The following is a 13326-nucleotide window of genomic DNA, read 5'->3' as shown; positions in this document are numbered from 1 at the left end:
TGCTGGCATTTCTGGCTGTTGGTCGTGTGGCACAATCATTAATTAAATGCGATGAATCGAACACAATTATTAATTAAGATTACTCAGTACTCCTTAGTGTTATTAATCGTGATAATGTTTGGAACTCTGCATCCTTCAGAAATGATAATCAGGAAGGAGATGAGAATTTAAAAATCCCTTTGCATATTTCAGTTTCTGGGACCGTTGTCGTAAGGGTCCAATAATAACACAACAATAATTAATAGCTGTTTAATGTTATTCGTACGTTTTCCTACGCAGAAATTACTTATAATGCAATTATTGATTTATAAATACACAGCTGGGGGCGTGTTTGAGTGTTTCTAGAATTCTTCCTAAACATGGCTGAGTTAATCTATCTCGAGAAAGGTTTGCATAGATTTCCACCGAACCGAAAACTCCGGTTTTTCATCCCTTAGATTACCTTCAACACAGTACTGCTGAATATCTTGGAAGATGTTTTACTCTCCAAATCCCGGGTCTTTTCTCCATCAAACAATGGACAGTGGAGACCGAAGTGGAGCGAAGAATACACGCTGTTACTGATGCCTGATAGTCTCGGTTGCTTTGGCGCTTAACACACACTTAAACGCCTTAAAGAACGTCTGGATATTTTTGGAGGAACACGTGGATACATGCGTGCGCTCGTATCTTTAACATAACTGCAATGATTGCCGATCTGTTCTCGTGAAATTATAAAACGAAACGGGAAAAATATATCCAAACAGAATAATCTCATTTTGCATCTAAGTATTCTCCACCTAGAATTTAACTCTCGCCTCACAGAAAATCCTGCACAAAAGTCTGTATCCAGTTTCCATCTCCGCCTTGGCAATTTGTGAATGGAAAATGCTTCAAGCCTGAAAGGGAAAAATGCTCGAAAGTTGCGTGCAGGGGTGGTTCCGGAGGTCGTATCGCTTTCCCAAACGTTTCCGTGTTCAGTGGTGTATTGCAGTTAAATTATACGGTGAAGTGAGGTGTACTTGGGAACCTTCCGAGGCTATTCTGCAAGTAAATATTCAAAATATAGAAGCAGCAGCAGAAGATGGGTGATACAGCAGGCAGGAAGGAAGGAAGCAGGATTATTGTGGAGTTTCATCCACAGGGCTTTTCAACGCTGCTGTAATGGAATTCGAATTCTACTTTGAAATGTAGTTCTAAAATGTCTAAGTTCCTAACGATATTGCTTCGTCTCTTATGGGATAACGGTAAAAAAGAATCACGGCGGACAATAGAAAAGTCTGTACTTATCAAGAGGAAGGCTTTTCCGAAGACCAGCAATTCCGTAGAAAAGGGGTTGTGCATCCAACATTAAATTCGTAAGAGTTTCTCTACCTGTACGTATTTATATTTAACCCAAAATATCTTTATGACTCTTGACTTTATTATTAAATACATTAAAGTTGTTTTTATGGTGATGCTTATACAGGAATGGCTGTAGCAGTGGACAATACATTATATTTTGCCGATGGCTCAAACATACGAATGGTTGACAGTCGGGGAGTGATCCACACGTTGATTGGTGACCACCATCACAAGCGCCAGTGGAGACCAATCCCGTGCTCCGGAACCCTGAAAAGAGAAGAGGTAAGTGGCCCTGCCATTATTTACTTTTAATATAAAAACTTTAAAATATCTTCCTCGTTATTTTACTAAATTAGGAGATCAAGGCACTAAGGATTGTAATTTAGCGCGCAGAGATCAAATTTATTCCTTGAGAATCAGTACTCTTAAAGTACTTTGCTTTGATAAATGGAGCACGTTCATCATATTCTACAAGAGTATGGTTGAACTCCTGTCTGGGTCATCGGAATATATATCAATGGAACCTACGAATGGCAATGGCAATTATCTGGTGTGTGACTAAGCCACATACGGATACTTATAATAGGGAGCATTTGGATTATCTGTAACATTACTATAACAATGAAAACGGCACTTTCATTGTGAGAGAGTCAGAAGGCACGCGCATAGGTGGTGGATTTGATCAGTTGTCATCTGATCACTGAAGCCCTTCTAATAATTATCCCCGTATGGGTTCACGCAGCGAGAAGTGGTGGAATTCCGAAAATTAGTCAACCGGACATAATATTTGGACATCTGAGGGTAGTTTAAATTATAATTAGTAGCTGAATGAGGTTTCATAACCAGAGCAGGTGATGCTACATAGGCCATTAGCAACGGTATCTACTGTTGAACAGAAGCATTGTGTAAGGATAAAATCTGTAATGAAAATTGAAACTTTGCCGAATCGTCTTGATAATTTATAGCGAAAGATCAGTATGTTTATGTAGCTAACTGATGACTCTTTAAGAATCTTAAATTATTAGCAGTTAAAATTTAATTAAATAATGATCAAAAATATATATTGCAGAACATCGCATTTGGCTCTCGAATGTAGTTACTGGGTGGCAGGCAGGCAGCTGTTTGTATTTCTCATAATTTGATTGGAAATGAGACTCCTGTAGGCTTTCAGAGTTGAGCAACCTCTTATAATCAATGATGTGATAATTTATGTGGTGAAGGGATGCATCGGGGAACATCTTGTCCATTTGTTTTAGTCTAGAGAGTTTGGATTTGAATTGTTGTTGGTTCCTTGAATTTTCTCTGCTGGTGGGAGCTATTATGTTAGCTGAGTTTGGTGAATCGGTTTCAGAGGTAATTAACTTTGCAAGAAGCATCACTCCAGACTCGTTGATCATCTGTTGCAGAGGCTTTGTTTTTATAAAGCTGTTTTCTGGATATTGTATGGGGAAAACGAAGTTTACTATTCAGTCATCTAAGAACCCAGTACTCTAGGGCAAGGAATTTCTTGACGGTAACTTGAGGAGCACCAGACCAGATTTCGGACGCATAACACAGAATGGGAAAAATGCATCTCTGAACATGGTTTATGACTGCTTTTCTATCTTGAATCGCTGCTGTTTCTTGCTTGATTAGCCATTTTGCTCTTTGATTTTTTTTAGCAACATATACACAGTGAGAATTAAAGGAAAGATTTTTGTCAAAAACAACTCCTAGGTCTCTGTGAGCATATACATTTGGAATTGAAACGTCTGCAATTTTAATTTCTATGTGGTTTGGTTGTTTTTGTAAGGAATAAGTTATTTGAGCAGATTTGTTTGCATTTATAGTCAGATTGAGATTCTTCAGATACTTGATGATTCTGCACATCTGTAAATTCGCATCATGGCTAACCTTGGAAATGTCATCACAGGATTTGGAAATAAAGCAGATTTGGATTTTCTTGTAGAAGTGGTTATAGAGATGCTGAAAATATAGTGTTGGAGAGAAAACCTCCTTGAGGAATGCCTGTTGTGGTTGTGACGAGAATATTATCGCTATTAGTGAGGAAGATGATTTCTGTGATTTAGGCTGTACTGTAGATAGGTGTCAGCTAGGCTTGTTGTTGTGGAGCGACCTCTAGGACCAAAATGCATGTTGACAGGTGCATTAGCGAAGATCGCATCCTGAAGATATGGCAGCATGATCTTATCAATAATTTTAGCGATTACTGACGATAGCTTATATGGTTATTACTAGTAGCCTGTTTTGGAATCAGGGTAATTCTAAAAGTCTTCCATAGCCGTGGAAGGAATGGCTGGGAAATGCACCTGGAAATAATATGAACCAAAGAATCAATGATGAATGCACTGGACATTTTAATAATAAAACTAGGGATGCCGTCAGGGCCTTCACTACTATCAATTCGTAATTGGTTAATAATTTTCTGAACTGTATTCTTGTTTACAAGTTGGTTGATTAGCAGGGCTTGACTAGGAAGCATTTCGTGTTGCACACTATTTGCATTTATAAGAATTGAATTCTTTAAATCTGTTTTGCATATCTTCAGTGCAGATGTCAAAATTGCATGTTTCCATATTGATTTTTATCCATTCCAAATCCTGGTCATGCTGCGAGGTAGCTCTTGTTTTTGAAGAAAGTGCTCTTTTATTATGCTTGAGCCTGAACATTAAATAATTTTTGTACGCCTGAATTTTTTTGAGCTGAAACAGTGCTCTGCTCTTTTTATACTTTATGTATGTTGATGAAGTTCCGTACTTCTTCAACTGCCTGTGGCATTTTTGTGTCCTTTTAAAGTATGGTTTTAGATGGGATTTGAACCACGGTTTGGATTGAAAAGAAAGTCCTACGAGTTTGGATGCCGACTCTGTTTTTAATTTAATTGATTCAGCCATTTTATTAGTAGAAACGTGGCGTCCTGAATAGGTGTATTTTTGCGAAACTCCCACTTCTTTCTGAAGGAATTTAATTGATGATATTCTTCTAGTGATTTCCAGAGGGGGGCGAGAATTCCCACAGCGAATTGCTGCTTGCAGTTGGACGATAGCTTTTGTGGTCAGATCTAAATGTAATGTTGCTGCTACGTTTTTCTTGAAGTTGAAGATTAGAGTAAACAAGATCAAGCGATTGATTATCTCTTGTAACAGGGACATTGATATTTTTAGCTCCTAGAACTAATAAGTAGTCGGACAGCAACTTCATTTGTAAATTGTATTCTGGCAGGGGGAGATTAAAGTCGCCCATTATAATTATGTTAGATTGAGACTTATGAACAGTAGTGATCCAGGTTATTACTTCATTAATGATATCATCCAGGGGGAATATAAATATTATATATTTGAAGCAGTGAAACTTTAACTTGGATCAAAAGAGAAATTCCTTCAAAGTTGTAGGAACAGCAGTTGTAGGTGTTAATAACTTTAATGTTGATTTTAAAATAATTGCTGACCCTCCAACTCTTCGATTAATCCTAGATGTCATGTATGGCGTGCAGTTGAGATTTTTCGGCAATAGAAAAACATGCTGAAGAGGTTCCTGCATCCATGTTTCAACTAAACAAATTATGTCATGAGGTTCTTCAACCAAAAGTGCTATAAGCGTAGACAGTTTATTTTTTATACTTCTTTACATTCTGAGGAAAAATGCTGAGATTAACATAGATGTTAGAAGGATGTTCGCAAGTATTAAGAGGAAGGATAAATGATGGACTATGATGCGAACCCGGACTGGTATTATCTAGCTATGCAGACAGTTCAACAGATTGAGAGTTAGACGTTAACTTCTCACTAGACTTGTTGACAGAACCTAGAATAGTTCCATAAAATGGCATGACGAGTAGACCATTCGGCCAGATATCAGGATTTAGATACTTTTGTAGATCACAATCATTTAGCTGAATTCTGAAGGATGCATAAGTCGGATGTTTGGTTTTTATCTTGAAAGCACTATCCGGAATTTCCAGCTCCAATGGTAGCTTATCCATCTTCTGGGAGGTAGTATTGGGATCTAGTCTGCTAACAAAAATATTATTACTTCTAAACATCGGACGATTTCTATTTCTAATTTTAATACAAGACTGCATATTTCTTGTTCCTTGTATGCTACCATATCTGTTTTTTTCCAGCGGGGAACCTTGAAATTTGGGGAATTTGAAGGAAAGCTATTATGGGTAGGCACTTTGGGATTAGGATCAGATGGATAATTTTGACAGTGCAAGTACATACTGTCAAATTTCTGTTGATTGCTAATTGTGGTGGGTATCAGTTGCATTGCCTCTGTCAACAATACGTTGAGAGGATACACGATTCTACCCTTGGAGAGAATGAGAGATAGAACTAGATTTGATAGATAGCGCTGATGTTGTTTCTGGAACAAATTCTTCAGCATCTGGACTGAGGACTGGAACTGCAGAAACCTGATGAACATAAGAAGGGCGAGGTATTGGAGGGCTCTCAAACATTGCCTTTAGGTCAAGAAGCATATGGTAGAATTTGCATTGTTGATCTTCTCTTCGAAAAATATTCTGTTAATATCATCATTTTCTCTAAATTGTTTCCTCAGCATTTGTTCCAGGGTAACAAATGGGATATCTTTGTTCGGGGATATCGTAGGCAGTGGTGACGGGTAGGAAATGTCCTCAGTTTGTGTGGAGGCATCTAAGGGCTTCGGAGATGGTAATAAATTGACAGAAGGAGATGAAAGATTGTCAGAGCTGCATGGGAGATCAGCATCTGTTGGGGTATTCTAACAGTTTAGTTTATGTTGACTAGAAGGAGACTGTAAATTCGAACTTCCATTGTTAGCTTTTTTACAGGAAGGATATTTCTAATTATTTTTTTTTAATACACCTGATGACTTCAAAAAATTTTTAATCAAAGAACATAAATCACAGTAAATCATACTGCAACCATTGCAAATAACCCAATTACGAACTGTTTTTAGACATACATTGCATGAAACTGCTTCTTTAGGTGCCATGCTGAAGATTTAAAAATGACTGAATACCAGTAAACAGAATATACAAAAAAGCAGGTGGTTCATTATCGACACAGCAGGGTACCGTAGCGAAGAGTTAGAATGTCCGAGTAGCTAGACTACAGGTTAGATCGGACGTAGGTGTGGCTAACGGAAAAATTTCTGGAGGGCTACAGGACTTGACCCAAAGCAGGAACAATATCAAGGTCACAAACGGCCTTATGACAGAAACCAGCGTTTCTGTACGTAAGGCTAGCGAGAACGTTACACACTATAAACTTAAAACTCAAATAAATAGTACTTATCTTCATGAAGACTTCATAAAAACCATCCAAGCTGCCCGATACTCATCTACATGTCAGGGCACAACTTTACAAAAATGCCATTTAAAAAGCACTTATAAATTACTATAAAGCAGGAACTAAATTACAGACGTCTAATACCTAGGCCACCTAGCGACATATTTATGGAAACAGAGATGGGGCGAAAGTATTAAGGGTAGGGAAAACTATATGTTTTTACCTAGAGTAGATATTATTGATGCAAAGAAAAACTATGGCTCCAGTTTTGGTATCCATGCAGCTTTCCTATTAACTGGGCATGGATTGGCATTAAGATTATGTCAATTAGGCCTTATAGATAGTACTAAGTGTTCCTGTGGAGAGGAAGAGACATCAATACATGTAATGTTTGATTGTCCTCAGTATGCCGATTTAAGATTACAGTTAGAGTTATCACCTGGAAGTTTGAATCGCTAAACTTTGTAGTTGATGTTTGTTGATAAGAGATGTTTTACATATTTTCGTTCATAACGTTTTAAGTCGAGTATATTATTAAGAAACAGATAGTAGAGCCCCTCCTCCTCCTCTCAGGGATGGAAACCCGATTCATTGGGCTGAGGAGAAATAATCTCAAGGCTAAATCTTTTAATATCAAGACTAAGTGGTCTTATCCTCTATTTGATCTTGATTAAGATTTAATTGAGTTAATTGTTCATTTAATTATTTATTTTATTTTAATGGCAATATCTTCTCTTTTGTCCTAACAAAGTTTTGAGACATCCACGGATGGACTTCGATCCGGGGAGTGGTTGTTAAAAGTACTTTAAATGGAATTCCCTACGAAGATGAGTATATTAAGTATAAATAAAATAAATTAAAATTGCGTTCAGTTAAGATTCAGCTCTAGAATAAAACTCCATAATTATCTTTTAATATATCCTTCATAATCATCAGCCTCAGGCTATAATTATATGATAGCATTTCTGTTCAAGGAATATTTTCATAAACACTCTCATTCATTGCATAACTTGCTCTTGAATCAACTGAATTCAGAGAGCCTACAATGGCATACGGATTTCATCTACGCTTATTAGAAGAGCCTAACTTTCCTCATTCATATTCTCTGCTCTTTAACAATAAAGAATGCATTAACACGTGTTTTCAAGACCAAAAACAATCATACTTTTCTTTCAAACCTACCTGGAAAAATATTGGCGGAGAACTTTCACTGTTAAGGATGATATTTTGTTCAAGGTGAACTTTCCTTCTTGAAGGCTTCTAATAAGTTAATTAAACGATTGAAATAAATTAACTTGCCATCATCTCTCCAAAACTGATACAGATATAAAAGTCTCTCTCTCCAATTGAGAGACAATCATGAAAACAATAACACTGCATCTGGCAAGGTGCCAAGGATTCTGCGAGTTTAATTATTGTCATAGAAACGCAACAGATGGTTGTAATTCGTGCTCTGAAAGGTTTCTTCAGAGTCTCTTATCGCTGAAACTTTATAAAATTCATTGAATTTTCATCGGATTAATTTGTGTTCTCAGTATCTGAGTTCTTAAAACTGAACTTAATTCTCTTTCGCACTTAATGCATGTTTTTGCCAAAACTCCAAGTTAAAAAAAAATAAATAAATAAAAGAGAAAGTCGTAGTGAATGTTGCAGTTGAGAGATGGCTAAAATTAACTTTAGTGAGTCTATAAAAATAATGTCATACAGAAATCTTGAATAAAAGAAAGACGAACTTGTCTTTTTTTTAATTAAACTAATCAAAGTAAAACTGTCGAATTTCAGAGTGAATTTTTATTAATCAGGAAGAAAAAGAAAAGAAGGATGTAAGAAATGCATCCTACGATGAATTTAGAGTTTGTAGTTGCATTTAATTTGCTTTCATTATACAAATATATCACAATTCTAGACGAAAGTGCTACTTAGAATGACTCTTTTTAAAAATAAAAGATTTTTCAGCTAAACCAAAAGTTTTATTTCATTGCTGGTAGTGGTTGCACAATGTATACATATTTATATTTTTTTCCTGACAGGCAAAGCTGCGGTGGCCAACAGATTTAGCAATCAATCCACTGGATGGCTCGCTTTACTTTATCGATGACCACATGGTGCTCAAACTGACCTTCGACAACTGCGTGATGGTGGTAGCCGGCCAACCCGTATACTGCAAATCCCAACACACAAGCAGCCACAAAACCAGAGTAAGCGGAGAAAGGACTTTGGGATCGCTAATTGGCTTCACCTTTGGTCCATCGGGCACTATGTACATCGCCGAGATAGACTCCCGCAACGTGCATAAGGTCAGAAGTCTGTCCCCGGAAGGCGATCTCTTGCACTTCGCTGGAAGAGAAGGTTCTTGTGAATGTGAATGGCAGAACTGCTCGTGCGCATCAAAAGAAGAAGGACTGTTGGCCTTGGACACGCGACTTTTGGCAATTTCTTCTCTGACGGTGACCAGCGACGGGGTCGTCCACATAGCTGATCAAGGGAGCTTACGCATTTTGTCCGCTATCCCCTACCTTCCGCAGGCGGACGAACAACAAGAGTTCCAAATCGCCTATCCAGAGAGCCACGAGGTGTATATCTTCAATAAGTACGGCCAGCATGTCGTCACGAGGAACGTGCTCACTAATAAGAACGTCTACACTTTCTTGTACAACGTCAATACGAGCTTCGGTAAGCTGAGCGCAGTCACTGACGTATCGGGAAGCAAAGTTTCCTTCCTCCGAGATGCGGGACACAGTCTGCACACCATCGAAAACACCAGGGGTGAGAAGTGCCGCGTGCAAGTGACCAACCAGGGACTCATTGAGAGTTTCACAGATCCCGACAACCTGGACACAAACTTCGAGTACGATGGGCAAGGTCTGTTGACCGTCAGATCAGATGGAGCCGGAAGATCATTCTTCTATTTGTACGACGAAAACGGTAGGCTTACTCACGTCGTGAAGCCAAGCGGGAAAGTGTCATCTCTGTCCTTCGACCTGGGTCCAGAGGGAGCGTCTGTTGTTTCGGAAGATCAAGAAGGGATGCGATCAACTGTAACAGTTAAAGGAACCACAGTGGTCACTGAAACAGGTAAAGTAGTAGTTTTAAGATATTTCTTAACATACAATAGGGTTGTAATGGGTGACAGTGCCACCTAGAGGATTATTATAGAAAGACTAACGCATAATTATTGCTGTCACGGTGTTTTAAACAATATTATATTTACTTACTGGAAGCCTTATTGCTTAGTACAGCGCTTTTAGACTATATATTAAGAATCCCTCAAGGCATTGCGAGCTTCTTCTTGGGCAGAATGCGAAGACTGTTATCACATAAAATTAAAAGCTAATTTAGAAATTAAGCACAATGAAAATATGCTACATATTAAGTTTTTCTTGACCTTGGTGGTATGAGGATAGCGGGAAGAAAACAGGACTCTCCCAGAGGAAGATGCGGTTCAAGATAAAATAACTGAGAATCGCTGACTTAGAGGAATAAGACATTATTACGAGAAAAATATAATGCTCTTACGTTTGGTTATCTTGTAGCTTACATATTAAGAAGAACTTTAAATACAGCTCAAGGGAATAACTGAAATGTAAAATAGTAGAATAAAATAAAACTACTCCGTTTCCTAAACATAAGAAATTTTTGCGTTTAATTATTAACCGTTTTTTTAATTAAAATACGTTATATTTCGATATTTAAAAAAATCATGAAAAATATGCTGTTAGTGCTTCAAAAGAAAAATATAAAATCATATTGAAGTAACTTTTTTGAAAACGTAGTAAAAGGAACATTAATTCAATTGAGAAATTAAATAATGCTTTTTGTTATTTATTTTTTCCCTTTCACTGGAATGCGTAAACAAGAAATAAAAGAGCAAAATCCACATATTGGATAAACTGATAACAAAATTGTGACAACAAAATTGTGAGAACAAAATATTATGCAATCATTTGCCACCAGATGGCCATACGATCTAATTAATCGAATTTGTATATACCTCACAATATTATGTAAATAGTTTAGTAATTCCTTAAGAATTTTACGACTAGTATAATTAGTAATTCATTTATAATCTAGAATGTTGATTTTACTGGCGTTAATTTATAATAACTAGAGGAATACAAGAACACCAACACTACATTGATTGTCCCTGAACCTTTCTCTCTTTGATAATGAGATAAATTTTGATTTTTCCTAATCTAGACATCTCTCATTGTACCACTAAAAGCATCATTCGACAGTAGCGATATCTGCCGGTAGGATTTATAATTTAAAAAAATAATAATTTAATGTTAATTAGCGTCATTAAGAATACTTGTGTCACAGCATGATAAATGACACGAAAGAAAAAGAAATGACATTTTTAAAAACACACACCGACGAATATCAAACATCACGAAAATTCTATTAAGTTACAAACAATCACTATTTGTGTCTGTGCGTGACAATTTCTTTACAGATCAAAACTGTTTACACTAGAGGAGGAGGAGGAGGGGGGGGGGAGGCTGATTTCCATTAAGTCATATTTATTTCACTATGGAATATTTTTCTTCCTTCTTTCATCTTCGAAGCGCTTTTATCACCGTCATGTTTTCATAGAATTAATTAATATCTTTTGAGAAGGAAAAAGGATAAATTTACGACTAACTTAAAGCGTCTTTGCACTTCGTACTTGCCAGAGTTTAATTAAAATTCTCACAGTGCAGTGAGCAGAAAATCTTTCAAGGTTCATTATGTCGCATCATAAGTAAAAATACAGTAGTAATATCAGTCCGAGTAATTTACATGCCTCATGGGCTGGAAGATAAGGTGATTTGTCCTCCGGAGCTTTAGGATCGTCCTGCGTGGTTTTCACTTGGCTGAAACGCAATTTTTGGAAAACTTTTTTTTGCTTCTTCTTTCTTCTTCATTCTTTCCTTTCGAATTTAGAAGAGAATCTAATTTTCCGACCCATAATATGACAAAAGATTTACGTTTAATATTTGACGTGAGAAAAATAATAATGCGCCCTCGCACGAACTGCCAAGCGGTAGCTAAGAGCCGACCAAGGGCCACGCGTTTCTCTTTTCTTTTGTACCAACGTACCCACGTACGCGCGCGAGGAACCATATCCTGTTTCCTGCGCGCTTCTTTTGTGAGAAAATACTGCTTCCTAAGGTTTCTGTAGATTAGCACTCTTTGAGATGGTGTAATAGATATTTTTATTAGCATACTTTATTTAATAGTAAGGCTTCTCCCAGTAGAGATTAAGGTTACCGATACGATGGAGCCTTACAACGTCAGTGCTAAGTTCTCCAGAGTTTTTAGAGATATCTTTTGCATAATTATTCATCCAGCTGATGTAAATTGCTTCTAAATGCTCCACACGTATCTATTATGCAACACTTATATATAATAATGTACAGGAAAGTAAAGCACACTTTCTCTTAATTAATAAACGGATCAGAATGGATACAGTGATTGTGTTTTAGATTAACTAAATGTTCTTAGAGTTACGTTTAATGAGGGTAAACAACCTTCAACTGTAAAGACGTTTAGGATGACTTTAGATTTGTAAATAAACATATGCATTCGAAGAATGAGGTTAATCTGATTATCCTTAAATACATTTGGAATTGATAAAATTTTCAGAGTAATTTACTGTTACGTTTTTCAAATAGATGGAATACCGATCCAGACAACATTATATCAAGATGGAGCTATAGAAGTGGAGACACCATGGCAGCAGGCTGTTGTTTGGGAAGCTACTTCACACCCTGTTTTGACAGGAACCCTTCCAGTGCAGGCAGGCATGTTTCCTGTACCCGTCTCACAGATGACATTCATAGGAGATGAGGAAATCAGCAAAATTTCCTGGAATTATGGCATCAAATACAGTAGAAAGGAGAAGGAGAAAGATGATAGACTGATATCGGCAGTGGAAAGGATATTAATGGTAAGTTGCCGATTTGAAGCATAATATCAAAACTACTGCTGTTTTTTTCGTGAAAATGTATAGTGAATTATGTTTTCAGCCATTACATAATTAAACTATAGTAGTTTGCAAAAATATGGAGCGCTCAGCATTCTTTAGCTGTACACTGTATAATAATATATTTATATTTTTCAAATGATTATTACATGGAAAAGTACGCGCAGAAATTCTAGGAGTAATACTGTTTTTTTGCACATATTTTTGGGTGCAGCCCATTTGATCAGTTCATTTTAAACACATTTCTCTACAGTGTAAAAGCTCCATATTTTTATCCATTACTTTAATGTCATAAATGAGAAAAAGAATGGAAATGTATTTTAATGCGTCACAATTTTATTGAACTTAAACCGATCATATTTCAAATCATCGGTGTGTACATTTTGTAGGTAAACGAGACGCAGTATTTAACCGTGGAGTACGACCTTATCGCTGTTAGAGAAATCCTCTACAACAGCTCTCGGAGACCATTCCTTGTAGTGCAATACGATGCTTTCTCAAGACCAGTCCAGTGGCTTCCCACTACTACCAGGCTGCCACTTAACATCATGTACGAACGACTAGGCAGAATCTCCGGTTGGCAGCAAGGAGCTCTCTCAGAGACGTTCAGCTACGATAGGATGGGTCATCTGTCAGAAGTGAAGTATTCGGATAACTCCGTAATGAGATTTGGATATGAGGGGAAAACAAAGGTACAGTTCTACGTATATACGTAATTATTTCAGAGTACCTCATTATGACACTAAAATGCCAAAGCTTTGCGCT

The 13326-nt window shown here is 37.1% G+C and overlaps 1 protein-coding gene across 4 annotated transcripts in view; it reads left to right on the top strand.

The window, feature by feature from the left end:
• LOC150078095 (teneurin-m-like) overlaps positions 1 to 13326 on the top strand; it is a 287032-nt gene that overhangs the window by 258635 nt on the left and 15071 nt on the right. For all 4 annotated transcript variants that reach the window (XM_090384887.1, XM_090384889.1, XM_090384888.1 and 1 more), the window contains 4 exons: positions 1448 to 1605; positions 8627 to 9671; positions 12251 to 12525; positions 12951 to 13253. In XM_090384887.1, the coding sequence (XP_090241013.1) occupies positions 1448 to 1605; positions 8627 to 9671; positions 12251 to 12525; positions 12951 to 13253 (1781 nt within the window). The remainder of the gene's footprint in view (positions 1 to 1447; positions 1606 to 8626; positions 9672 to 12250; positions 12526 to 12950; positions 13254 to 13326) is intronic.

The sequence above is a fragment of the Mastigoproctus giganteus genome, chromosome 11 (genome assembly GCF_048544385.1).
Source record: "Mastigoproctus giganteus isolate SK-2022 chromosome 11, ASM4854438v1, whole genome shotgun sequence".
NCBI lineage: Eukaryota > Metazoa > Arthropoda > Arachnida > Uropygi > Thelyphonidae > Mastigoproctus > Mastigoproctus giganteus.
This window is presented reverse-complemented; position numbering and strand designations above follow the sequence as displayed.